The following is a 27587-nucleotide window of genomic DNA, read 5'->3' as shown; positions in this document are numbered from 1 at the left end:
CACATAATTTTTTTTGTACTGAATGGTTGAGAAACACATATTGAATATTAAGTGGATGGTGAAGACCTATGCTCTGTTCCAGTAATATGTCAGTAATTCAGAATTTTTACACAATATTCTATGCATAACAGCAAGAATGGTCCAATTCTGCTTCATCAACACTTTAGCTAAGAAGGACAATTGCATGAATGTAATTTCTCCCTTGACACATTGCATTTTGCAAAGTCAAGTCATGAAATTGGAAGTTTCTCTGCAATACATTTTGATTCAAATTTCCATATATGCAAACAGCTTTTGATTTTAGAAGAGAGGTTGAATTTCGGTAGAAATCCAGCAAACCTCTTGTTGAAATTTAATCGCAAAGTGTGTGGTGAGAAGGGAAGGTTTAATCTACCCAGTTCAGTTAGATTAATTCTAGCTCATATGAATGGCAATTATGATCAATTTTTTATTCAGTTGTGTTGTTATTTAAAGAACATTGAGTCTGTAATATTTTGATGGACTGCATGCTATTTCCTCTCTTTGAGAAAAATGTGTAGTTTGACATTTATTTAATATTCACCACTTGTAACCATTATTTCAGGGTGAAGATGGAGTCATGGGTCTTAAAGGACAGCAAGGACCTGTAGGACCCAAGGTCAGTTTCAAAATCAGTGAGAAAACTTGTAAGTCTGTGTTTTTAGTGACCATGTAGTATTAAAGACAGTTTGAGTTCAGCTCTATTGTTTGCTCTACACTATTATTGAAATTAATTGCTTTGGAGATTTTCCCACTAGTGCACTTTGTTGGAACAGTTGAAGAAATCTCAGAAAAATCGTGCTAATGTTATTCAGTGAAGTTATGGAGGACAAACAGGACAAAATGTAGGAAGTCACATTACTGTGCAGATTGGTCAAAATGGATTAGAAAAATCCAACAAATCATGAAACCATGTGCAAGAATCCAAAAGATTGTCAAGTATGTGAATTGTGGTAATAATCTTGTCCCTGTCGATCCGATGTATTATACTTAGTTAAAAACCCAACTCATCACCACCTCAGTAATTGAATATATTATCACTCATTTAAGAAATACATCTTATTGCATTTTTCTTTACCAATTCTGACAGTATGATATTACCAGAATTACTTTGTAGTTTACACATGGTGTTAGTCTGGCAAATATGTGCTTGTTTGACTGTAGGGTTATGCAGGATTTGTTTAGTGGAGCAGGTGAATAACAATGATTAGAAGATAAGTCAAGGATTCATTTCAAGAAATCCTTGTTAGATTTAATTTGTCTGATACACAGTGCAACCCCTATACATGCACACTACATTCACCCACTTTTCAAAAACTTAGAAATGAATCAGGAAAATGCTGGGTGCACTCAACACACGTATCTGCCATAATGTTTTGTGCTAGGGAGCTTGAGTTCACATCAGTGAACATCAATGCTTAGGAAATCTCAGTGTAATTAGTGGCGCTTCTAGAATTTAATGGGCTATCAGATTGTAGTTTACCAACACAGAAGCATGTTGAGGTAGGTCATCCTCCAGTAATGGGGTTGGCAATCACAGATTTACCCCAACATTTCCCATCAAAGATTCAGCCTTTTATGTTAACCATCAGTACCTCCTGAATATTACCAGGCTTAAATGTCAGGTTTGTCCCAACTTCCCATCAGGTGGGATCAAATCCAACATCTCACACTTATTTTGATTTTTTTACTCCCTTAATTAGGCAAGAGAATAATTACTATTCCCTCATTAAACAAATTAAAATTATAAGCATATAAATAGCATTTAGCAAAATTGTAAGGTAGTATCAGAGAAGGGATTGGCAGATGAAGTATAAGGTGGATAAATGTGAATTTGTTCATTCTGACAGCAAGAATAGGAAAATAGTGTACTATTTAAAAGGAGAGAGATTGCAAGATTTAGTCATGAAAATGGATTTGATGGTCCAAGGTTATTATGCAGGTGCAGCAAATGATGAGGACAGGGAGTGGAATATGATAGCAAGGAAGTTTCACTGCAACTGTACGGTGATTGGTGAGACTATACCTCAAGTACTGTGTCCAGTTTTGGTCTCCTTGTTTGTAAAAAAAAGTAGTTTAGAAGCTATTCAGAAAATATTCACTTGACTTGAATAAAGTACAAGAATAAGAAAAAGTTTGGAGGGATATGGACCAGAAGCAGGTTGATGGGAAAGTTTAGCTTGGGATTATGTTCGGCATGGATTGGCTGGACCGAAGGGTCCATTTCGATGCTGTATGACTCTGACTCTTTCCTGGGATGGAAGGCTTATCCTGTGAAGAAAGGTTAAATTGGTTAGACCTATATTGATTGACATTTGGAAGAATAAGAGGTGCTCTTTATAAAATATTCAATATGTTGAGGGGACTCGATAGGATGGACGTTAGGAGGAGGTTTCCTATTATGCGGGAGACCAAAAATGGGGGATATTGTTTCAGTATAAGAGACCTTCCTTTTAGATCTTTTTGTCTCACAGAAGATCGTCAAAGTGAGAAGATAGTGGAGGCTGGGTCTTTAAGTTCAATCAAGACTTGGTCAGATAGATGTTTGGCAGAAAAAGAAGTCAAGGTTTATAGGACTGGGGAAATAGGAAAGTTGGGCTGCAATTAGTAGATCAGCCATGATCTTATTGAATGGTAGAGCAGCTGAAAGAGAAAGATGGCCAACTCTGCTTCTATTTCCTAGGTTGCTCTAATATACGTAAAAATAGTTATAAGACTCAGAAGGAATTTACAATCTCTCCAAATGCTGTTTCTTTTTTGTTATCTATCTCAGGGCAACAGAGGATCTGATGGCCCAAAAGGAATTCAAGGATCCAGAGGGCACAGGGTTTGTACTTTTTTGGAAAAATGCTTTGAATGGGTAAGCAGTTATATGTTGGGGAAAAGCTCTACTCTATAGATGATATGTATCACATCATATACAGTGTATTATAAAGGAACATTTTTGCAGCTTTCTATGTGGCTGTTTATTAGACAGCCTCTTTCACCATCAGATCCTGTGATCCCACTTTTCCATGTGCTCTATCCTTTCTTGATATTGAAGTCTGTTCCACTAATGCTGATTTTGTGATGAGACAAATTTTCTCAATAGAGAGAGAGAGAGAGAGAGACAGAGTTAACGTTTCACATCAATAACTCATTCGAATGAAGGGTCATCAGAGGATTTTACCATGAATTGCGAATGTTGGAGGTTAAGGCTGAACTTTAGAGGTTTATAAAATCACGAGGGGCATGAATAGGGTAAACAGACTCCTGGGGTGGGAGAGTGCAGAACAGGATACTGATTGAGGATGATCATAACAAATGGTGGTGCTGGCTCAAAGGGCAGAATGGCCTACTCCTGCACCTATTGTCTAATGTCTGTGGAGGCCATAGGTTTAGGGTGAGAGGGGAAAGATTTAATAGGCACCTACGGGGCAACGTTTCGACGCAGAGGGTGATGTGTGTATAGAATGAGCTGCCAGAAGAAGTGGTGGAGTTCGGTACAATAACAACATTTAAAAGGCATCTGGAGGGGTATATGAATAGGAAGGGGTTATAGGGATATGGACCAAGTGCTGGCAAATGAGACTAGATTAATTTAGAATATCTGGTCGGCATGGACGAGTTGGACTGAAGGGTATGTTTCCATGCCATACATCTCTATTGCTCTATGAAATTCACAATGCGCTGTTAGCTAGGCTTGCACTTCCACATCAAGTTACTGCCAACCAAACAACATGGCATCCGCTTCAAGCTATCCCATTGTAAACAGTACTTTATTGAGCACTTCTGTTTCCTGGTACTTCCCAAAAAATACTTATCCAAAATGATGCAACAGTTGAGAATACCTTGCTGAAGTGAACAGATTTTCTGACACTCATCAGACTGCAGTCTCTTTTGAATAATTATTTCAAGTGATTTTTTTTTAAACAGGGGCGTATAGGTCAGCGAGGATTAGTAGGATTACCTGGACCAGCAGTAAGTGAATTTATTGAGAGTTACTTTGTTGAAATTTACATATGTGGGAGAGTGTGGGTGACAGTGACAAAGCAAGCTAAAATATCATACTATGGCATAAGTTCAAAATGGTCAGAGAATCAGTCTTTTGACCCATAAACTGATTCTAATAACATCGCCCCATGTGTTATTTGACAACAACAGATACATTTTAATAGAATACAGTAAAATCTCAAATTCAGTGATGACAAAATGATTTTAGAACTACTCTGTAATCATTTGATATATAGTAGTTCAAAAGTTTAGTTTTCTAATCACAATCAACCATTCAGTAAGAATCTCTGACCTTAATATAATCAGTTTATCACAATTGTAAATCTAATTTCAGGAAGGGCTATTTACAAATAAAATATATTTATTTCTGGCTCCTTTTGAATAATTAGGGTGGTATCCTGCAATAAAATTAACAAATGAGACCCAATCATTGTGAATTCAAAAACTCTGCTTTGTTCAGATTGATGTGCAGGAAGTTATGAGTGTTTGCCAAAGTGACCGTAGGAGAATAATTCTGGAATCAGATCTCTTTGAGTTCATGACCCTTCTAAAGCTAGGGGGCATAAATCCCTCTCCAGGAAACTATCTTATACTTGTTTTGAGTTCACCTGGGCTGCAGAAAATCTCCAACCTACTGCAAAAGCATGTCTGAGAAGTTTCCATTTGCTTTTCTTTCCAAACTCATGGAAGAAGATGTGGTTAAAATCTATCTTTCAATAATAGAATAAAATTCACCATGACATCTGTACTCCACCCTATCTGGTTTCCATTTCCAATGAAACCAATAGAAATTAGAATTGGGTGTTGGACAAAACGTGACGTCGACTGACCAGAATCTTCCTGAGCAGGCAGGGAGGTCTCCTTGGCAAGGTCTGCTGAATTGCATTCCTGGAAGTGGAAGTCCCTCTTGATGCTGGCCAGTTAGAAGCTTAGCAGTTCCATGGAGGAGGCTCGGGAATGCTGCCAGAAGGGCACCCATAATTTTGGAGGACCAATGTGGAAGTGATATGCATGGGATATTGGTTTCTGGAGATGGGACTTGCAGGGAGAAAAGTTCAGGGGGTCCAGAAACACAGGCAATGAGGGTGGCTCTCAATTAATCGAGGTAGCACAGTGGCTCAGTGGTTAGCACTGCTGCCTCACAGCACCAGGGACCTGGGTTCGATTCCAACCTCGGGTGACTGTCTGTGTGGAATTTGCACATTCTGCTCTCGTCTGCGTGGGTTTCCTCTGGGCGCTCCAGTTTCCTCCCACAGTCCAAAGATGTGCATGCTCGGTGAATTAGCCATGCTAAACTATCCATAGTGTTAGGTGCATTAGTCAGGGGTAAATGTAGGGGAATGGGTCTAGGTAAGTTACTCTTCGGAGAGTTGGTGTGGACATGTTGGGCCGAAGGGTCTGTTTCCATACTGTAGAGAATCTAATCTAAATAACAACCTGCCCTATGTCCGGTGTATTGATGAGGCTCTGATTGCCTTTAATCAGGAACTCCCCCTGCTGTAATATAATGTGATGTCTGGATACCAACCACTGGTGGCTTCTGGCTGGGATAGGGTGCTGCCACCAACCCTCCTCCTTGTGCCAGTCTGAGGCACGGTTCAGTAGTACATGTTGGAGGATAGGTCACAAATAAATCTGACCAGAAGAGGCTCTTGTCTTTGTAAAGAAGATGTACCTTACTTCATCTGAACACCAATTCCAGCTTACATTAACTCTTAGGTGTATTAACCATGATTAACATGCCACATTGGGACAGGCGCACCTGCAGCTGGGTTAATCCATGCACAGGAGGGCTGATGACCTTGAGTGGTCTTTACAAAGCAATTTATGAGTCTTAATTGGCAAAAGGACAGGAGGGCTGACCATGGCTCTTTTCACATAGAACATAATTCTGGTGGAGGCAGGAAGGTTTTGGTAAATCAGTGCCCCACCTAGTTAAAACAAAAATTTCTGGAGAAACTCAGCAGGTCTGGCAGCACCTGTGGAAGAAAGCAGAGTTAACATTTAAGGTCTTGTTCTTCATCAGAACCTAATTAAGTTGCCTTTTCTCCTCCAATCTCATTATCTCTGGGAGCATAAAATTCTGCCCCACTAATGTCTAATCTGAGCTCCCTCTCCAAGTTGACCTTCAATCCTGTTGTCTCCTATTTCAAAACACAAGCATCAAGTACAGAGCTATCTTTACACACTAAACATTAATATATGTAATTCCTTTTATGGCTAATCTTAGTATGGCAAGTCCAAATACATAGACTGACTAGAAAATGATAGTGATTCCACTTCAAAAGTAATCACTTGCTATATATTAACATACATTATCTTACCGTTGAGTTTTCTTTTTAGTTTAGCCACATTGATTCCAATTTCATCAAACAGTATAGACACTTTCATGATTCAAGAATACCGTTCTTAGCTTTTTAAATTATGTTCAAGTATTAATCATTAGTGTGTCTCAGCTATTTTATTCTCCTGTTTCATATGCAGTTTGATTTAAAATATCTTTTCGTTTCTACAGGGATTAAAAGGCCAGCAAGGAATACCGGGTCCTGAAGGAAAGCCTGGTACACAGGTTCCCATTCTGTACTTTTAATACAGATTACAACCATTTTACATTCTTTGTATTTAACTTGCATTTGTTATTCGCTTGTTGTGTGTTGTGGACAAAATATAGTTTGGTTTCCATTATAGACTTTGTTTTGGGACTGTTCAATTCAATCCCATATGTGTATGGGCCCAGAGGACAAAAAGTGCCTGGATAATTTTGTGCTTCGAATCTGAAAAAAAATTACAGATGCTTCCCAGCACCCAATAACAGACATAAAGTGTTGAATTAGAGAAAGCATTGTGAAGTAAATGATTTTCTGCAAGATGTATACCAGTGAGTAAGATCAGTTCCATATAGTGGCGCACACTCTGTCAGCTACTGATCTCATCTGGCAGAATTCTTTTCTTTATTTTATTGGGATTTTCCAGTCCACAGACATTTCAATTCTTTCTTAAGTGCCTAATATTAATGTCCATGCTTAGAAACTTGTGTGTATGTCAGAACTCACCCTGGGACAACACGAGTATCTTAAATGTGCAAGTAAGACTTTAATATTATGGTGCTGAATTAAGATTTCAGCGCTTAGATGTTTATCCCAACTGACTCTGATTACATTCTTAGAATTTTTTTAAACACAAGGCTTAGTTGTTTTGTTGGACAGATTTCAAATCTTCGAGCATTGGCATCTTTACTGAGAAACGGAGTTATTCTCCCACCTTCATTTTACTTCAGGTATCAAGTGTTAACAGTTTTGTCCAGACATTGAAAGTTCACTCAACTGATACCTGGGATGCAAGGGAATGGGACAGGAATGAAGAAAGGTTGGTCAGGCTGGGCATGTATGAGTGGGAGGAGATGTTATCAAAACATTCAAGATCTTGAGGGCACTTGACAAGGTGGATGCTGGACTGATTTTTCTTCTTGTGGGAGAGAGGGCAGAATTTAAGAAGGGGGGGGTCTCATACTTAAGATGGAAATGAAGAGTTTTTTTCTCTTTCAGAGGGCTGTGTGTATTTGGAATTCTTTTCCGTAGAGAGCATTGTAGGTGAAATTGTTGAATATTTTAAAGGTAGAGATACGTACGATTCTTGACGAACAGTGGAGGGGGGGAACAATGTTTATCAGGGGTAAGCAGGAATGTGAGGTTGAGGCCACAATCCGATCAGTTGTGATCTTATTGAATGGCAGACCAGGCTCGAGGGGCTGAATGGCCTTCTCCTGCTCCTAACTCATACATTGATACATTGATATGAATACCTCAGTTCGAAACCAGTTGCCAGCCAAAGTCCATCACAATTCATAGATTTTCTTTTGGCTGTAGGTTAACTAGTCAGTAAAACTTAGTATATATCCAGCATTCAGTCAAATGTGTTGTGAATTAAATAGATGGAGTTAAGGCAAAAATTTAATTATCATCTGGAGTTGTTGAAAAGAAGAATCTGCAATGGAAGTACACGTGTACTTTATTACATAAGACAATGTAGGACAATATTCCCTCTTAATGTTTGTTTGCTCTCACAGGGTACATCTGGAATTCCAGGTGACACTGGGAAGAGGGGGCCATGTGTAAGTTTCTGTGTTTCATATTACTACTGTATGGTCTATCCTGTATTAATTCATTTCTACCCTGGAACTTCCAGGACTATAGATTTCTACTTCATTCTCTTCTCTCTCACTCCTAATTACTGTATGGTCCCTTTGGAATTGGTATCACAGGCAGTCAGTGGAATAAGAGGGCTGCTGGCAGAGGGTTCTGGCAGAGTACAACACCACTCAGTCATTAGGGGATTTCTGAATCAGCTGTCTGACAATTACTGTACCTTTCAATCTTCAGATTTGGTGAGTGTTAGATTAGATTAGATACCCTACAGTATGGAAACAGACCTTTTGGCCAAACAAGCCCACTCTGACCCTCCAAAGAGCAACCCACCCAGACCCAATCCCCCACCTTATATTTACCCCTGACTAATGTACCTAACACTATGGGCAATTTAGCATGGCCAATTCACCTGGCCTACACATCTTTGGACTGTGGGAGGAAACCAGAACAAACACACACAGACACGGGAGAATGTGCAAACACCACACAGACAGTCACCCGAGGCAGGGATCAAACCCGGGTCCCTGGCGCTGTGAGGCAGCAATGCTAACCACTGAGCCACCGTGCTGCCCATTGTGTTAATTGGTGCAACAGTGTGTCCATTTATCCAACAACACTGTATTTATGAATGACCAATCATTTTAAGACCTATCAGTTTGAGCTGAACTTTAATGTGAAAAAAAACATGCAAAACAGAAGTAGCCTATGTTATAACATAGGAATCAGTTGTAGATATTGACTGAAAGAATTTTATATCCATAAAGTTAATTGCAGCCTTTAGATGCTGAGAAAGAAAATCACTCCTGTAAGAACATTTAGAATAGGGAATATATAAGGCTTTAATGATTCACTGTAGCTGATAGAGAGTGTGTGGGGTTGAAAAACTCACATCAGTATTTGTTTTGATGCAACTAGGCAAAATTGGAGCTCAGGGAAGGAAAATCTGAGGCAGGACTGCTTTGGTGAGGCTAGCTATTGATGGATAGCTGGAATTATATTTGTGAATGAGTACTGAAGTGTATCATTGGAGTCCAAGGGAGCACAGACCCAGGAAAGAAGGTTGATTGACTAAAATGGGAGTCCTTTATTAGGGCAGTCCACAACAGAGGCAGCTCTTGAGTGGGATCAACAAAAATGGAAGAACTATGATTCCTTGTGAAATTTAATGAGGGTTGATTACCCACTATGTCATTAATGTCTAGCAGAAATTGCTGAGAAATCTTTAGAGTCAGTCTTGATCACATTTCTTATTTGATGAGATATTTTCAACTGCAGTCCATAACCCATGTTTGTCACATGTTAATTCTAGCTTCCAAAAAATAAGTTGTAGATGTATTGTAGATTGTACTGCAGCTTTACACTGTTATAGCACAATTAATGATCATTTGTTCAAAACCATGGAATCTTATGGCTTTATTTTCTTCATATGTTCCCTGGATCTCTCCTTTTGACTGCTTTAAACAAAAAGCTACCAAACTCTCATGAGATTGAACAGTAAATGTGTTCGCTTGATTCATAATCATAATACTATTGAAATTTGGTAATATTGCAGTCATGTTAAGCATATAATGTTGTTAGCATTAAAGACTTATTAATACTAAGTGATAGTGAGGCAACAAAGTTATTATATGGCTTTAAAAATGCAATGTATTTGTTTTGGTGATAAAGAACTTATAGCTTTATGTAGTTTTGAAAAAAGACACTAATGATCAAAGCTTTATGTATCACATTCCTCAGGACAATTTGCAGAAATACTAAAAAAATGTCACTCAACAGTAGTTCTTGCAGCCTCCGTTTCAATGCCTTGACAAATAGGAGTCCAGTTGACAACCGTAAGACTAAAAGGAAAAGGAGCAGGGAAAGGCTTTTTGCCCTCTTGAGCCTATTCCACAATTCAATAGGATGATGGCTGATCCATCACTCCTCGCACCCGTTTTAATGTCCATTTTCATAATCTTTGAGGCCAGACTGGTCAAGAATCCATCTATCCCAGCCTTAAGATCCCACAAGGTTTCTGCCCCATAGCTGCCCCCATTCTGCCCACACATTTCCAAAAATAATCAAGTCTCTGAGAAAAGAAATTAGCGCTATCCTCTCATACGATATAAATATTGGTTTTCCCTTGTTATTGACATTCTTGCAAATTGTCCTGATGAATGCAAGATAAAAACGTTGTCAAAATGTGTCCTTTTTCAGCAATACTTTTTTTAATCACAAAATACTACAGTTGCTGTTGAAACTCATTGGAATATTTGTTCATGATGGCAGGGCTTCAGAGGAATAAGGGGTAATCGAGGATCAGATGGACTTCCAGGACTACCTGTAAGGAAATTCACCACTCAAAAGATTTGCTTTGAGTTTGTTATTTAGTCTTGTGACATGTGACACCACAGGCATTTAATATTTCTCATTGTGCAGATACCGGGGTGTGAGAGAAAATCACAATGTAAGGAATACAAATCTCTGATTTTCATGGCTGCATCATTTATGGCTGTAGCTTTTTAATTGCCAAGGCTACAAACTCTGGAATTCCCTCCCAAGCCCATCCCTTCCTTTAGATTTCCTTTTAAATCACTTCCTCAATTATACCTCTTTGGCCACCTTTACAACTCTTGTTGTCAGGTTTTGACTAGTAATGATTCTGGGAACGTCTTTGATAAGTTTTGCTACATTAAAGGTGTGATATAAAGACAGGTTTTAAGAAAAATTGAATATTAGCTTTTGGTTTCTTTCATTTGGCAACATTAAGCAAAGTGATTTGAGAACTAGAGTTAGCACAATAGAGGAGGTTCTTTAGTAGTGTTAGTTGCAACATGTATTGTTGAAAACTCAGACATTGAGCGCATTCAAGACTGATATCAATGGCTTTCCTGATATTAAAGATATCAAGGGATATAGGGTTAACATGTCAAAATAACATTGAAGTAGCAGATCAGCTGTGGTTTAGTTGAATGACACAGCTGGCTCAATGGACTGAATGGCTGACTCTTGTTTTTATTTCCTATGTTGGGACAGTTTAATAAAGTCCTGAACTAATTCATGAGCACAATATGGGCATTAAATTCTTATGTGGGGAAACAATAGAATCTTGCTTTGTTTCTGTAATTGATAGTCAGCTAAAGTAATCATGTTCAAAGTCTCGAGTTCCATTTATTTCAAATATTTTAAAATTTGAGAAAGCCAGGCATTCTCCCATATTATGTTAAAAGAAGACTTTGACGCTACCGATGCAACATAAGTTCTCCTTCTAAGCAAAATGATTTTTAAAAATTTTTTTTAACTACACAATCTGAAACACAAGAGTGCATGAACATGTTTTCTGCAATGTAAGAACATCATTTTCTGAACTAATGCCAAATCAGAAATTTTAGATCAAGTGTATAGTTTAAATAGTTTATAATTGATAGTTTAAGGAGTCTCAGAAAAGACAGCAGAATGAATTCAGCATTCTTCAATGAAAGGAAATCTGACTATGAGATCCAAAATAGTATTTAGCAAAGGTAGTGGATATTGTTCCTCTAAGCACCTCTTACTCTTTCTAAATTGTAAATTTACTGACTAATTCTAATACTCACCCTGTTCACTTTCACTGCATTGAAATTAAGACAAATAATATCCACTTCCTGTGTCATTCCATCAGAGAATCACAAACAAACTCATTATCTCCCTTAGTTTTCACTTTCTGCAACAAAATGCAAGTATCCCTGTTTGCTTGACAGCCAATTGTAGCCTATGTTGTATGTGTATCTTACTTTGAGAGAGTTTGCCTTTTATGATTGCATGTGCTTTGAGTATACAATGTTGTCATTCTGCTTGCCACTTACTTTGCTGTTTGCACAGAAATCATTAGTTTGCTGTAATATTGCTTTATAACATTTATGATGAGGTTTACTGTTTTAAGCTCATGAGAAATACAAATGATCAGAATGTGTGCCCGATCAATAACAAGCAAGGGAAAATCAAGAATATATTTTCATAATAGGAGAAAGTGAGGACTGCAGATGCTGGAGATCAGAGTCAAAAGGTTAGGCACTGGGAAAGCACAGCCAGTCAGGCAGCAATCCTGACCCAGGTCAGAAGATTTGGGTTAACATGGGAAGAGATCATTTGTAACTCTTCAGAGTTTTTGTTGAGAATGTGACATCCTAACTAGATAGGGAAACAATCATACAGAATATCTATATCTCTAGAAAACTGACAATAAGGTTGCCAGGCCCAGGTAGGCTACACAAGCTTAAGGCACAGATAAAACATGGCAACAGATGAGGAACTGTAAAACAGTGGATAGTAGTTAGGGAACCAAATGACAGATGACATGCAGGGACTACAAGCCCCTTGGACCAGCACTGAAATCCTTTCAAGTTTTGATTTAAAAGAACGATCAGAGTTGAGGACAAACTGTGTAACAGATCGTAAACATGGGGACAGAGAGTCAAACGAAGGCGGAGAGAATTAATGCAACAAATTTGTTTACGCAATGGCGGGTATACCATTCATGATGGATGCAATCCGGCATTGGCAAGTACAAATTCATACTAACAAAAAGGGGAAACAAAAAGAGGTGGGCTACTTGCAATTTATCATTGATACCAAATCAGTCACAGGAAAGATCAAGAAAATGAATGTGGTAACATTCTCAACTCTTTCTTATCCAGTCATTGAATAGCAGCCAACAAAAAACAGAATCACAGAATGATTTATCCAGGAGGCCAGTCAGTCAGTCTTGGCTCTTTCAGAGATATAGTTACAACAACAAATTTGTTTGCATTTAAAAACTTAGGGCTTTGGAATAGCAGCAAACCAGTTGGTCCTTTTAATCTGTTTCCCCAAAGATATTATGGTTGATCTGGTTGTGGTCTCAGTTCCACGTTCCTGTCTGAACTATACAACCTCGGACCCCTGTTTATCAAGAATCTCTTTTATATATTACGATGTTTTCAATGTGGCCAACATTGCAAGAAATTGCGCGCGCTCACAGTTAAAAATTTGAACCTAATAGACAATCATCAAAAGATTAATGAAAGTGTGATCAAATGAGATCTTCTAAAGGTAGTGAGAAGATTAAAGCAGCAAATTTGGAATGCAGATTGAAGCAGCAAATGGCAAAGTAAACAGAGCGGAGGATGCATAATACTTCAGAATTTAAGTAGTGGATGTAGACTGCCCAGCAGGCAAAAGTTAGGGGTAAGGCAGGATGCCCAATTATTAGAGATGGAACAACAGGACACTTCAATGGGATTACACCAAATCAGCGTGGATTTATGAAAAGGAAAGAACATTTGACAAATCAACCACAATTTTTTTGAGAATGCAACTGTAGAATATATAAAGGGAGAACTAGTGGACATGATGTATTAGGATATTTTTTAAATCAGAAAACTTTTGATCAACTTGCATGTAAGAGGTTACTGTGCAAACTTAAAGCACAAAGAATTGATTGGAGGGTTAGATATACTGGTAAATGACTGAGAATTGTTTAGCAGATAGGAAGTAGCAGCAATAAATGGGTCTTTTTTGGGGTGGAAGGCGATGCAAGGAAGTAATATTTCCTTATTCTCACTAACATTGGAAAAGGGCAATGTGAATACTGACGGAAACTATTAATTAAGTGCTTTCCCCATGTCCTCAGATTCCACACACCACTTTCCGCTACTTTCGTTGATTAGCCCTAATCAGTCATTCTTTTATTCCTGACATACCTATAGAAGGCCTTAGGGTTTTCCTTGATCCTATCTGCCAACAACTTCTCATGTCCCCTCCTGGCTCTTCTTAGCCCTCTCTTTAGATCTTTTCTGGCTAACTTATAACTCTCCACCCCCCTATCTGAGCCTTCATGCCTTATCCTTACGAAAACCTTCTTCTTCCTCTTGACAACTACCTCCCTGCCTGATAGGTATATACTTAAGGACCTGCAGTAGTTGTTCCTTGAATGAATTCCACATTTCAAGTGTGTCCATCCCCTGCAGTTTTCTTCCCCATCTTATGCATCCTAAATCTTGACTATTCAAATCATAATTGCCTTTTCCCCCAGTTATATCTATTCCTCCCCACTGCTATTGTAAACATAACCGAATTATGGTTACTAATCGCCAAAGTGCTCACTTACCTCCAAATCTAACACCTAGCCAGGTTCATTCCCCAGTATCAAATCCAATATGGCCTCACCCCTTATTGGCCTGTCTACATACTGTGTCATACATTGCATATATTGAACAAAAACTGACAAAGAATGACTACATTGTATGAGATCTTGTCTTTTGTATGACCTGTTGGAGTGAGGCCTTGTCTATCCACTCCAAAAGGGCAGAAAAGATTCCCTAGAATTATTCTGAAGAACTGCACGGACGTCATTCTATAATCAATATTCACCCTTCAAAAACACTGCAAACAGGTCATCCAGGCAGTATCACACTGCTGTCTGTGGGAGCTAGCTATTACAAATTAGTAGCCTGTTTCTCAACAGCGAGAACAATTCAAAAAGTGCTTTGTTAGTTGTAAACTGCTGTTAGACAACCATAGTTGTCAAAAATACCACATAAAAAGTCTGTTCAACAATACATTCAAGGAATAGGAACAAAATATGTTGGAAATGCTCAGCTTGGCATTGGTGGAAAAAGTGAACTTTTCAGGTTGAAGACGTTTTCCCAGAACTGCCAAAGATACCCAGCATTCCTGCAGTATTTGATTTTGTTGACGTTGGAGGAAAACAAGGTTGGTGATGGTCAAAGATTTATAACTTTTTGTTTTGAAAGGGAGCAATGGTGTTTTTGAAAGAGATGACATCACCCTTCATTAGGAAACAATATGAGTTAAGATTAAAGCGACTATGTTCTGGTCAAGTCATACCTTTAAATCTGATCACTGAAGTGTAGGGGTATACTCATACAGGAAAGGTGCCAAAATCATCTCAGCTCGAGGTGAACCAGCTTGTTTGTTTCACATTTCAGGCAAAGTCTCTTATATCAAGGTCTTATGCCTGAAACGTCGATTCTCCTGCTCCTCAGATGCTGCCTGACTGGCTGTGTTTTTCCAGCGCCACACTGTTTGACATATATTTACATAATCCCCATTTTAAAACAGGGAGCAACATACCTCCTGAATGAATTTAAAATGTTCAAACAACTTCAAAGTTTATGCAATTTCTAGATTTGTGTATTCAACATAGAAAATCAAGCCATTAGTATTTGCTTTGCAATTGGGAACAAAGCTGAAGATCCCCAAAATATTTAGACCATTTGAAGACCAGTTGAGAGTAGAAATAAAGGACATTAGCAGAGGCAATGCCTTGAGAACAAAAGCCATTGCAGTTACAAAGAGCTGTGCTCCATTCCAAACACACTGTACAGAAAGAATATCTTTAAACTACAAGAATAATCATCTGGGATCCCACCAGAAGTGCATACGTGAAGTGATCAAGTAAGTTGAATCTAATCATGTACACAACAAAACAAAGATTAGTGAACACATGCTTCACACAATCAATCTTGTGAAAAACATCAATATCATCACATGGTCCAAAGTATTAGATTTAGATTTCAACCTTTATTGTCACATGTATTCAAGTACAGTAGTTTAGGAGCACAGTGAAAAGTGTATAATGTCACCACACATGGTACCATCTTAGATACAGAGGTACCTAGAACAAAAAAAACATAGGCACAAAGTAGTAAAAGAAACAGAAGAAGCCTGAAGGCAGCTAATTATTTCTCCCCCCAACTAGTATCTACAAGTTGTTGCCTTTAAATCATTAAGAGACGTTTCTGTTAATGACCTCCCACCCTGTGCGTCCTGCAAAGATCTGAAGGAAACTGGAGAAGAGAATGAAAGTCCTTGCAAGTCAAAGGATCATCTCAGCAAACCCTCTTGACTGGTATTACTGAACTGTGGTTACTAGTTTTTTTACTAGCCAAAGTTCAAATGATCTATCCTCTTGAAGATTTATGAATATTCATTATTGGTTAGGATTAATATGGGAGCAAGTGTCAACATGCAAATTCTAAGATACAGGTACCCACAGACATAGGAAGCCATGATGAAACTCACACATGTAAACTTTCAGTGTGCAATGATTCATTAATTCTGTGCAGTTCAATAATGCTGCATGCAAGTACAATCGATCTGCCTGGAGGTTGCATGAAGTTCTATATCAGGACCAGCAATTGCAAATAGATCAGCATGTCATGACCTGACACTTGTCACAATCCATAGAATAACTGAAACAGAGACACAGTAGAAACTACAGGAAATTATTCAAGAAACACTTGCAGAACTGAATATTGAAGAAGAACAGAATATTTCACTTCCTTCTGAATTAATGGAGGTCCAATCTCAGCTTTTAACTATGGTGAGACAAATGAAGGTTCAAGAGGAAAGGCTGATCTATTAGCTCAGGGTAGATTGAAGCTTAATAATACCAGTTCTGAGATGAGGAAGTCTTAATGAGATATGTCTGCTTAGCTCAACATGATAAATGAAGAGACAGAAAGAGAGCAGGATGAACTACAAGCTCTGTTACATGAGTCTAATGAAAATATTGCCTGTTTACAGGACAATTTGGAGCAACTTGGATGATCAGCAGATTGGGCTCAGCAGGATTAGTGTTATATGTCGTGTACAGCAAATGTTCTTTAAAACCAAATATGCAAAGTGTTTATATAGTTTTTTAAAAAATATATCATTCACAGGGGCCTCCCGGGCACCCCGGACCTGATGGAATTCCTGGTCAAACAGGAGAAAGGGTAAGTTTAGCAGTTGTATATATTAGCACAATTATAGTGCTGGACAAATATGCAAATAGATTAAGGGTTGCACTATAGTGTTATTATGTTCACTGCAGTAGGAATAAAAAAGATTGATGATGAGAGATTTCATACATTCATTCCTGGGTTAACACATAAACTTGATTATGTATGTGTCCTTTCTTTACTGGTGAACCAAGGAAATGTGGCTACTGTATAAGTTAGTCTCTTCAAACTGGAATGACACTATTTTAAAATGATAATCCCTATCTTAATTCTGAATAAACTTTAATACATGCTTATCCATTGTGGACAACTATATACCTATTCATAACCTGTAAAAAGTGGCTTTTATACATTGCTGTTAGTTTGTAGAAGTGTTTTGCTTTTGATAATATTTTGCTTTTTTGGATTATCATTGGCACATTTCATGTCTCATCCCCAAGGTTGCATCTTTGAACAAATTAATTGTTAGATTGAACTGTAGCTTTGTCTTCCTCTCTCCTCTTGCTTCTTGCCACTTCTCTGACTGGTTGTTACTAGGTTAGGGCAAATATTATAATGCATCATGAGGGTTTTCGATCTTGAGGGTGGTTCTGGTGCAGTGACAGCGTCCCTATCTCTGAGTCAGTAGGCCCAGGTTCAATATATCTATAAACTAATTGTAAAATATCTTCAAATATCTACAATGGAATATGCATGGTCTGATTTGACTCTGAGCCACATTGAGTTACTAGGTTTTTTTTTTAATTGAAAACAGCAAATATGCTAAAGCTTGGTCTTTGTTGAAAGACAAAGAGAATGAGTGGTAGAGAAAGAAATCAGCATTCCAATAGCAGATTATCCGTATTTGTATTAGGGCTTTAAGGCAGGACCTCTACCCAGGACCTGTGTAGTGGCAGGGTCTCTATGTTTGGGTTGGCTTGCATTAGGAGCAGTACCGAAGCCTGTGATTTCTCTCCCTGCTGCTGGCTTAGAATTATTAAATATCCCCTACCAAAAAGTCTACCATTGCAATTTTAATGTCCTTTCAATCTGGTTCACTTTAGCTGATGTTGTACATTGCACATTGCAACATACTTAATCATCTGCTTACTAATCAAGTACCACTGAGGACAAGAAGTCCCTGGGTTACAAACGAGTTCCATTTTTAAGTCTGTTCGTAAGTCGAATTTGTATGTAAGTTGGAACAGTTATGTACTGTTCACATCTAGTGTCAATTAGTCAAATGTTTGTCTTAGTATATAGCATATATTTTAACTAAAACATCTTAAATATAATAATACAGTAACAATAATGTGTTGAGCATCGCGCAAAGTAATCCACCCGTTCTTTAGTACGAACTGTTACATGTAACTCGATTTTCAAAATTACTAGGCTTTATGGAGTTCAGTTTTTAAGTACGGGGATTTGTAAGTTGGAGAAAGCCTGTAAAAATAGCCTCTTGTTCTGAGTTAGCCAACTCTCAAAGCGTATTGATATTATAGATGTCACAAGTCCTTCTTGGATTGAGATTGAGCCCTATCTGCTTCTTTGTTATGAATTGGGTTTATTAAGTTACAATAGGTGGGAGAGACATGGTGCATTTTTAAACTAGAGATTTGTAACATTGATTAATAATATGAATGATGATTTATTGTTTTATATTTCTAGGGTCCCCCTGGTAAACCTGGGCTCTCAGGACTGCAAGGACCTGTAGGCATGTATGTAAGTGAGAAGCAAAACTCGTTGTCACATACAAATTAGTAAAAGATCCTTTAGCCAAAACAATTATGCATTCCACAGTATTTGCTTTATGTATATTTACATCAATTTTTGCTACATCAGTAATAAAGGAGATGTATTGAGATTGTTTCCGAATGGCATTGTAAAGTGCCTCACGAATAAGACTTGCTCTATTGTCAAACACAATAACCATGAGATAAATGTTTCCACTCTATTATGCCTCTTTTAAATCCTATGGTTATTCCACTGAAAATGATTGAGATGGTTATGCAGACCAACAATTATTGATCGAAGATGGAGTAGGTGTTCTGCACATAACTTTGAAAGAGTAGATGGGGAATCTATAGGACAGGAGGCTACTGTTCATTTTTTGGGGATTAACAAACAGAGCAATCCTACTCCCTTTCACCTGACAAACCTGGAAATTCTTGCAGTGATTTTTCAGTGCCGTACATCAGCCTCATTCTTCAAGACTCCAGTTAAAATTGAATCGTAGTATGTTTGGTGTAATCGAACCCAAATTTGCATCAATTCATGCGCATTTGCATGGCTCCCCACCTGCTGTAGGCAAGTACCCTACCTGCCTGGATAAGCCTGCAGTTAGAATCAGAAGTGGCATGAATGAGATCCAAGTTGGTAAATTACCCCCTTAAATGCCAATCCACCTCTACTGGGTGAATACTGATTCACCTGTTTCTGTACAAAAATAACAATGGCAGAAGAATGTTCAACTGGCTGGACATCTTGCTGTCTTCAAATACTGCAATAGAATTTTTAATATCCCCTGAAACAGAGAAGAGGAGACCTCCATTAAATAATCAATATAGTGGGTGATATCTCCAAAGATATTGTACTCTTTCATTACTGCACTATGATATCTGTCCAGATTATTGATAGCTCTGATGCACCACAGTGCAATTGCATTAGGTTATTTGACTTGGCAATTTAATTTTGAGTTTTGAATCTTTCACATATATAAATTTACCTAAATAATATTCCCTGGTACAATATCCTCTGTTTGATATACAGCTGATCCTCTCATTGTTTTCATGATACATACCTGATATAATTTACGACAGGAGCAAGACAGGTAATATGCACACATGTGACATATTTCATGGTTGCTATCCCAACCAGCTGAGAAACAACTGTATATCACACAAAGCTTCATTAAAGAGATATTATTTGTAAAGCAGAAAGTCATATTAAAATTGCTATTACAGCATTAAATTGCTAAATGCGTTGTAAATTACATATTCCATCCATTATAGTGCATTGCGGGGTTTATTCCAATCGGGAAAATGATTATACAGAACCAGCTGCACAGAGAAAATTAAGAAGCCTTGAGGAAGATTAAAACTCAGAAGAAGTTTTAAATGCCCACAATTGAAGCTGAAATGAGAAACAAAATGGGAGCTGGATAAATATTTGGTTCATGTTGGGAATGGGTTTCAACATAAGGGGGTCCTTATAGATTGAGATGATGAATTACTTCATGGATGGTAGCCATTTATATGCTATCAGGGTGCAAGTTTTTATCAGAACAGAATTCCAGAATTTGGTAGAAGTCTGGGAATAGATATTCTGAATTTTGATCTTTGAAAATTGAGAACTATTTATGCAGGATAGTCCCTCGTAATATTAAATGAGTGAGTTAAGGTCATTGAGAGAGAGTCATTATACAAGATATATGCATATCCACAGAAGAAATGGTCTTTTCTCAACATTACAAGATATGCCATAGTGACTCACTAAGGATTCTTTTACAGCACCCTCACACCTATTATCCAGAACATCAAGGGTAACAGTTGTCACCTGCAACTTCCCCGTCAACTCAGATTTCATACTGATGTATATAATGTTTACTGAGCTGCATTGTTGTTCCCTTACTGTTGCTGGGTCAAAATTCTGGACCTCCTTCCCTAACACCTGGCTATGGGTGAACCTACACTATAAGGACGACAGAAGCTCACATGGTTCAACACTATATTGGGTTGGCCAATAAATGCCAAGAACACCCCATACCATGAATGAATACTTTTTAAATGTCCATGCTTGTTAACTTTACAAGATTCTGAAGTAAACTTCAAATTTTAATGTCCCCCAATTGAGTCTGGGAAGTATGCAAAAATCTACATATTATTTACAATTAAACAGCTTTCACTGCCTTCAGTGAACCAATGTTTTTGAAATAACTGAGATTCTATGAGAGTTAAATGATTCATTTTAATGTATTCTCTAAATAAGCAGATGTGTTTACTCATTGCTTCCTGTAACCCTTTGGCTCTTGAATAAATGAGGTGTTGTTTTCAAATTCTGGTATAGTACACTGGATTTCTTTATGTAACGTGATTGTGATGCATAGTTTTAATTAAATTGATATTCATGTTTTCACTGATCAATACAGAATGTTAATACACTTGTCTGCTAAGACAGAGAGCAGAATTTGGTGTGATTGAAGTGTTCTTTGTTACCATAGGGATTCCCTGGCCCTTTGGGTTTGCGAGGAAGGCCAGGATCAAGGGGAGGCAAGGTACTAAGGGCTCTTCCTGTTTGTAAAGACGTTTGCTGCACACACTATACCTTAACAGTGGTCTACAATCTAAGCAACAGCTGTTGAAAGTTTACTTCTCGAAAATAATTGTGCCTCCCCTAACAATCTTTCGGTTATCATTAGTGCTGACCATTACTTTCTTCATTCCTATATAATTCCTCTGTCTTTATGTCTCTAGTCTGTTCTCCATGCTAACTTTCTGCTTGTTCCTACTGTGAACCATAATCCAGAACGGAGCTCCATTATCACTCATCCATGGTATACCCCAGCTATCAATCTACCATTTATCCTTCCGCTGAATAACCAAGGGTGTCTTAAAGAGAAGGTATCGGATGGATAAATCCACAATTCCCAGACTGCTCATAAACAATACCTAACATGCTGGCAGTTAATTATGTCATCTGTATCACACAGCTTTATTATCAATGCCTTGTTCCTGTGATACTCGGAAGTTTTCAATCTTAAGTTTTATTTTTCATAATCTGTCCCTTGACAGCTGTCCTCTGTTTATCCGGAAGTTGTGCTATTTTCTTTTACATTTGAATTTCCTATTTTTAACTCTACATGTGTAATCTATTAATATAAAATATTTTTGTGTTAAAATTGAAGTATAGTCTGTTTCATTGAAATGTTTAAGCTGTGCCTGTAATTAGAATTATTGTTTTCAACATCTAATAATGTGAAATTAAATTACATTTCAAATAAAATAGAATTTTCCTGAGTAATATTACGAAGTGCTAGATGGGAGATCAATCTGTTTCATGTCTCTGAGTTCTGAGAGGAGAATATTCTTGATTTTGATTATTTTCATTGTATTGATATTAATGCTGCTTTTAATTTAAAAAAAATTAAGCATGTATAGAGGAAGTTTTCTGTCTACTCTCTGTCTTGCCTAGCATTAGGAAACAGCTTCTGTCTTTGGTTGAGTTAGTGACTTTCTTACTGAAAGATGAAGTCTCTTTGATCAGTGTATTTCAGGAAAATAACTTTGCCGCATTTGTTAGACTATTTTAAAATAATATAAGCTTCTGGACTCAGGTTCCTGCTTGGTTACACAAAATTAGCCAAGTTAACACACAAAAAAAAATCAAATAATTTCAATGGCAGTTTATGTCCAACACAAATTGAGTTTGCACAACCTTTTCTGAAAAGCTTTATTAATAAAGCTGAAGATGGTTGCCACTCTTATTTTTCCTTCTTGTATATTGGTACAGTTATGTTCTAAACTGAGTATTAATATTTTAACTGCTGTGACATTTTAAGAGATTTATATGCCAGTGAGTCAGAAACTAAGATGCAAATGATGTGACCAACTGCTATGTATAGTCTAGAAGGAGCAAACTACCAGGATGTTACAGACGTAGTTATCTGGACCACAATTTGTGGCCTAAATTGTTAATAAATCGATTTGAGCTTTATTAAGTAAACTGGATCCACATTACTCAATCTGTGTGACTGACGAATAACATGACATAAACCCAACTATGTTGATTTCTGGAAGATTTTATTAATTGTGAAAGCTGCAAATAAATTCCACTTCACAAAACTAGGGTAATTTTGAGCACAGTTAGTGCCCAGATTCATGAAAGACGAAACTCTATTTCCTGCTGCTCTAACTGTGTCTGCAGTTTGGGAATATAATCTGCAAGAGAGTAGCTTCTTTTTGGGCAAGGGTCATCATTTGAAAGTTCCTTTCACATCAGCAGGTGTGACATTCAGTGGGTCTCTTTCTTTCAGTAGCCACTTGATTTACATCTGTAGGCACTTTTGGCTATCAGTCCTTGTTTGTAAAATGCATTTGAAATTGCAAGTCAAAAAGTTTCTGAGGAGAAATATAATTTATGATATGCAATGATGTGTTGATATAAAGTTCTTGACTAAAATGGATAAATATTCTTGATTCAACATAATTGAACAAATTTTTTTTTTCTTCTTGGCAGTTTATCTGCTGTCCTTTTTCTGGTTAGGGAAAATAAAGAAGTTAGACTGGTACTGAATTATGTTGGAGAATTCGTGGGACACTATCTTGAGCAACACTGAATGTTAAAACCTTGTTTGTCAATAAATGTTGGTAACAAACCTAATTTGCCTGCTACATTTGGTGCTTACAATTAACCCTGTTCCATGTAATTTTATGATTGTGTATAAGAATGTTATTCCCATATGTTTGTCCATTAACTGTGCAATAACCAATTTTAGGGAGAACCAGGTAAAAGGGGACAACTGGGACAATCCGGAAAACCAGGTCTAAAAGTAAGTAAGACCGAAACAATTATTGTTGATTGCAATGTTTTGTGTGAATTACTATACTAAACTAACGAAATTTGTGTTAAAGACTGTCAGTCTCTGGTATCTAATAAAAGTTAAAAGAGACAATAGTGTGTTGGAGCTCTATTGCACTGCACTGTAGCACATTGGAAATTGCAGTTGGTATTTGACAGTAGTTCGACCTCCCAAACTATTAAGATGGTATTTAGACCTGCAAAATTGAGAATTGTGCAAAGGCCCAGTGTCTCCTGATAGGAGAGAAATTGAAGATAAATGAAGAGAAGTGAGCAGTGCTTTGTAATAGCTAACAAAATATATTATAAGCTTTGTATGCTATAAGCTTCTCCTCATTGCTCATTCTTCCTGTAATATGAAATACATGAAAAGAGATGACAGGAAACTTTGGATATTGCTTTGAATAGGATCGAAGCTCTTGGAACTAATACTTTTATTTAAATTGAACTATTTTTCAGGGTCCATGTGGCAAGCCTGGTGAGCGAGGGCCTCCTGGACCACCAGTAGGTTTGCAGTTCCCTTCAATTAGCAGAAATAGTGGTGTCCTTCTCATTGTATGACAAAAAATATCTTGTTTTCATTTTAATGTATGAACTCATTTTTCTACTATTTACATCAGATGAGTTTCATGAATTCTTTTTGTGTGTTATTGAGGTACACTTGTAATTTAAAGGTTTTATTGTCATGGAGTTGGTTCCATGTTCAAACCTCAGGCCCAGTTATCCTTTAATGAATTTCTGCCCTCATTTGAATGAGTTCCAGCACTTCTGTTGTCAAGAGGTGAGAGACCTGGATGTATGCAAACATCATTATGGTATGACATGTAGACAGAGCTATTAATAAGGCATACAGTGTTCGAGGCTTCTTTAGTTCACTTTTATACGTGACACTGGGATTTGGACCTCAGCTGAAACACTGTGTACAATTCTGGGGATCCCATTTAGGAACAATGTAAATGAAGATAGATTGGAGAAGCTGGGACTATTTTACTTGGAGAGCAGAAAGCAAAGGGGAAGTTTGATCAAAGTTTTCAAAATCGTGAGCGTTATGGACCGAATAGATAGGGAGAAACTGATCTGAATTGTAAACAGGTTGAGGCCCACAAAGCACAATTTTAAAATGCTTTGCAAAAGAAGCACAAATGAGGTGAGTAGTTGGGGTATGAAAGTGCTACTTGGAAGTGTGATGGAGGCAGGTTCAAGTGAGGCATTCAAGAAATTATTTAAATAGAATAAGCATTCAGGGTTACAGGGAAAATGCAGGAGATTGACAATAAATCAAAATGCTCAGAGAGCCGGTGCAGACACAAAGGGCCAAATGGCCTCCTTCTACACTGTAACAATACACCGATTCTGTTATTTTGCAGCTACTGTTTATCTGTCTTTGTTTAATTAAACTTCACCTTTATTCAATTAAGCAAGCTTAGAATATTGAACAATACAGCGCATAACAGGCCCTTCGGCCCTCGATGTTGCGCCGACCTGTGAACTATTCTCAGATCGTCCCCCTACACTATCCCAAAGTCATCTATGTGCTTATCTAAGGATTGTTTAAACCTCCCTAATGTGGCTGAGTTGACTACATTAGCAGACAGTGCATTCCATGTCCTTACCACTCTCTGCGTAAAGAACCTGCCTCTGACATCTGTCCTAAATCTATCACCCCTCAATTTGTAGTTACGCCCCCTCGTACATGCTGACATCATCATCCTAATCCTCTGATCATCTTGCATGTCTCTATCAAATCCCCTCTTAGCCTTCTTCTTGCCAATGAGATCAGGTTCAAGTCTCTCTCTTTGATGATTGTGATCAGGTGTTTGCAAAGTGCCCCTTTTTCCTGGCTGGAGGAAAACAGAGAATAGATTTTCTAATCAACCTGTTCAGAGATGCTATTAGACACCTCTGGAGCTGGTGGGATTCAAACACTTCATTGTTTTACTAAACTAGATGCTAACAACAGTTTTTTTATAAATACCACTGGATTGCCAGTCAAGGTTGGTAACTACTTCATCATGCTGTTCAGGTACTTTGCTCCCATTACCCACCGTTTGGTATATCATCAACCCTGGAAATATTTCAATGTACCACATCATAAATACTTGAAGGGACGAAAGGAGTAATTTATCAAATTGATGACACACCTAGAAATGGCCCTACAATGCAGGAGCATGAGCATGCACGACATTCATGATGTTTGAAAGCATTGCAAAATGTAGGCCTCAAGCTGAATAAAAGGTGTTCATTTGCAAGGACAACACTTACTTTCTTGGGCTATGTCATTGAATTTATGGTAGATCATGAGAAGATAAAAGGGAATAAGCAAATTTCCATGAACAAGGAGTGTCACTGATGTTCAGTACTTTCTAAGAATCATTGACCAGATCGAGAAATTCTTTCCAAATTTGGTGACAGTTATACAATTCCGAAGGGATCCTTTGTGAAAAGTTCAACAGTGGCTTTGAATGTTGAGCAGACCATTGCATTTTGGAAGATGGAAGCAAAATTCCATTCTTCAGATGAGCATATTGAAATCCCAGGTTGCACATAATGGTAGCCAAAGCTGCATCTTCCACACGATTGAGCACATTTCTCAGCTCAGTTCAGGTTGATAGTGGATGGAAGCCAGTCTACTTCACCAGAACAACACAATGCAATACTGAAAGAAGCTTTAGCAGTAGCCACAAAGATATGAACATTTCTCAGATAACCTAATGGATTGAAGTTTCAAGTTGACACAGACCATAAATCATTGATTAATTATTAAATTCCACGGAGTTAGCTAAAATGTCTCAATAAATTCAGAAATTTGGATTCAAATGAAAGAAAAATAATGCAGGTACTGGAGATCTGAATTATAAACAGTTAGAGAAACTCAGCAGGTCTGGCTCCATTTGAGACAGAGACAGTGTTAACATTTCAAATTTAGTATAACTCTTCTGCCAGACCAGCTGAGTTTCTCCAGCATTTTCAGTTTTTTTTATTAATTTGAGGTTTAGACTCAGATGAAAGTGTCTGCACAACAGTCTGCACCCCAGGAAAAATGCAAATCACAACCGATGCATGGTCTGGAGTTGCAGTAGATAAACCTGAAGAAGCTGAGGATTGAGTACTTACTTTTTATTTTGAAGATGTTACAGGAAGTTCAAGAAGACATTGGTTCGGCCACTCTTAGAATATTGTGTACCATTCTGGTCTCCCTCCTATCAGAAGAATGTTGTGAAATTTGAAAGGGTCAGAAAAAAAAATTGCAAGGATGTGGCCAGGGTTGGAGAGGCTGAATAGGCTGGGGCTGTTTTCCCTGGAGCGTTGGAGGCTGAGGGGTGACCTTATTGAGGTTTATAAAATCATGAAGGACATGGAGAGGTTAAATAGACAAGGTATTTTCCCGGGGGGGTCGGTGGCTAGAGGTTATAGGATTCTCTGGCAAACTAGGGAGGAGATTGCGGAGTCTTTGGCTTTGATCTTTATGTCATCATTGTTTTCAGGAATAGACTGGAGGGTAGCAAATGTCAAGAAGGGGAGTAGAGATAATCCTGGTGATTATAGACCAGTGAGCCTTACTTTGGTTGTAGGTAAAGTGTTGGAAAGGATTATAATCATCTAGAAAATAATAATTTGCTTAGCGATAGTCAGCACAGTTTGTGAAGGATAGATTGTGCCTCACAAACCTTATTGAGTTCTTTGAGAAGGTGACCAAACAGGTGAATGAGGGTAAAGCAGTTGATGTGGTGTATATGGATTTCAGTAAGGCATTTGATAAGATCCCCAATGGTTGGCTATTGCAGTAAATATGGAGGAATGGGATTGAGGGTGATTTGGTGGTTTGAATCAGAATTTGGCTAGTTGAAAGAAGAAAAGGGTGGTGGTTGATGGGAAATGTTCATCCTGTAGTTCAATTACTAATGGTGTACCACAAGGATCTGTTTTGGGGCTACTGCTATTTGTCATTTTTATAAATGACCTGGATGAGGGCATAGAAGGATGGATTTGTAAATTTGCGGATGACACTAAAGTTGGTGAAGTTGTGGTCAGTTCAGAAGATGTTGCAGTTTCAGAGGGACATAGATAAGTTGCAGAGCTGGGCTGAGAGGTGGCAAATGGAGTCTAATGCAGAAAAATGTGAGGTGATTCA

The 27587-nt window shown here is 37.9% G+C and overlaps 1 protein-coding gene across 1 annotated transcript in view; it reads left to right on the top strand.

Annotated features, from left to right (window-relative positions):
• LOC122564606 (collagen alpha-1(I) chain-like) overlaps positions 1-27587 on the top strand; it is a 378414-nt gene that overhangs the window by 286362 nt on the left and 64465 nt on the right. The window contains exons 26-36 of the mRNA XM_043719695.1: positions 584-637; positions 2792-2845; positions 3934-3978; positions 6527-6580; positions 8078-8122; positions 10425-10478; positions 16841-16894; positions 18548-18601; positions 21099-21152; positions 23373-23426; positions 23915-23959. Of these exons, the coding sequence (XP_043575630.1) occupies positions 584-637; positions 2792-2845; positions 3934-3978; positions 6527-6580; positions 8078-8122; positions 10425-10478; positions 16841-16894; positions 18548-18601; positions 21099-21152; positions 23373-23426; positions 23915-23959 (567 nt within the window). The remainder of the gene's footprint in view (positions 1-583; positions 638-2791; positions 2846-3933; positions 3979-6526; positions 6581-8077; positions 8123-10424; positions 10479-16840; positions 16895-18547; positions 18602-21098; positions 21153-23372; positions 23427-23914; positions 23960-27587) is intronic.

The sequence above is a fragment of the Chiloscyllium plagiosum genome, chromosome 30 (assembly GCF_004010195.1).
Source record: "Chiloscyllium plagiosum isolate BGI_BamShark_2017 chromosome 30, ASM401019v2, whole genome shotgun sequence".
NCBI classification, from domain to species: Eukaryota; Metazoa; Chordata; class Chondrichthyes; order Orectolobiformes; family Hemiscylliidae; genus Chiloscyllium; species Chiloscyllium plagiosum.
The sequence above is the reverse complement of the archived record's forward strand: the minus strand, read 5'-3'. Positions and strand labels throughout refer to the sequence as shown.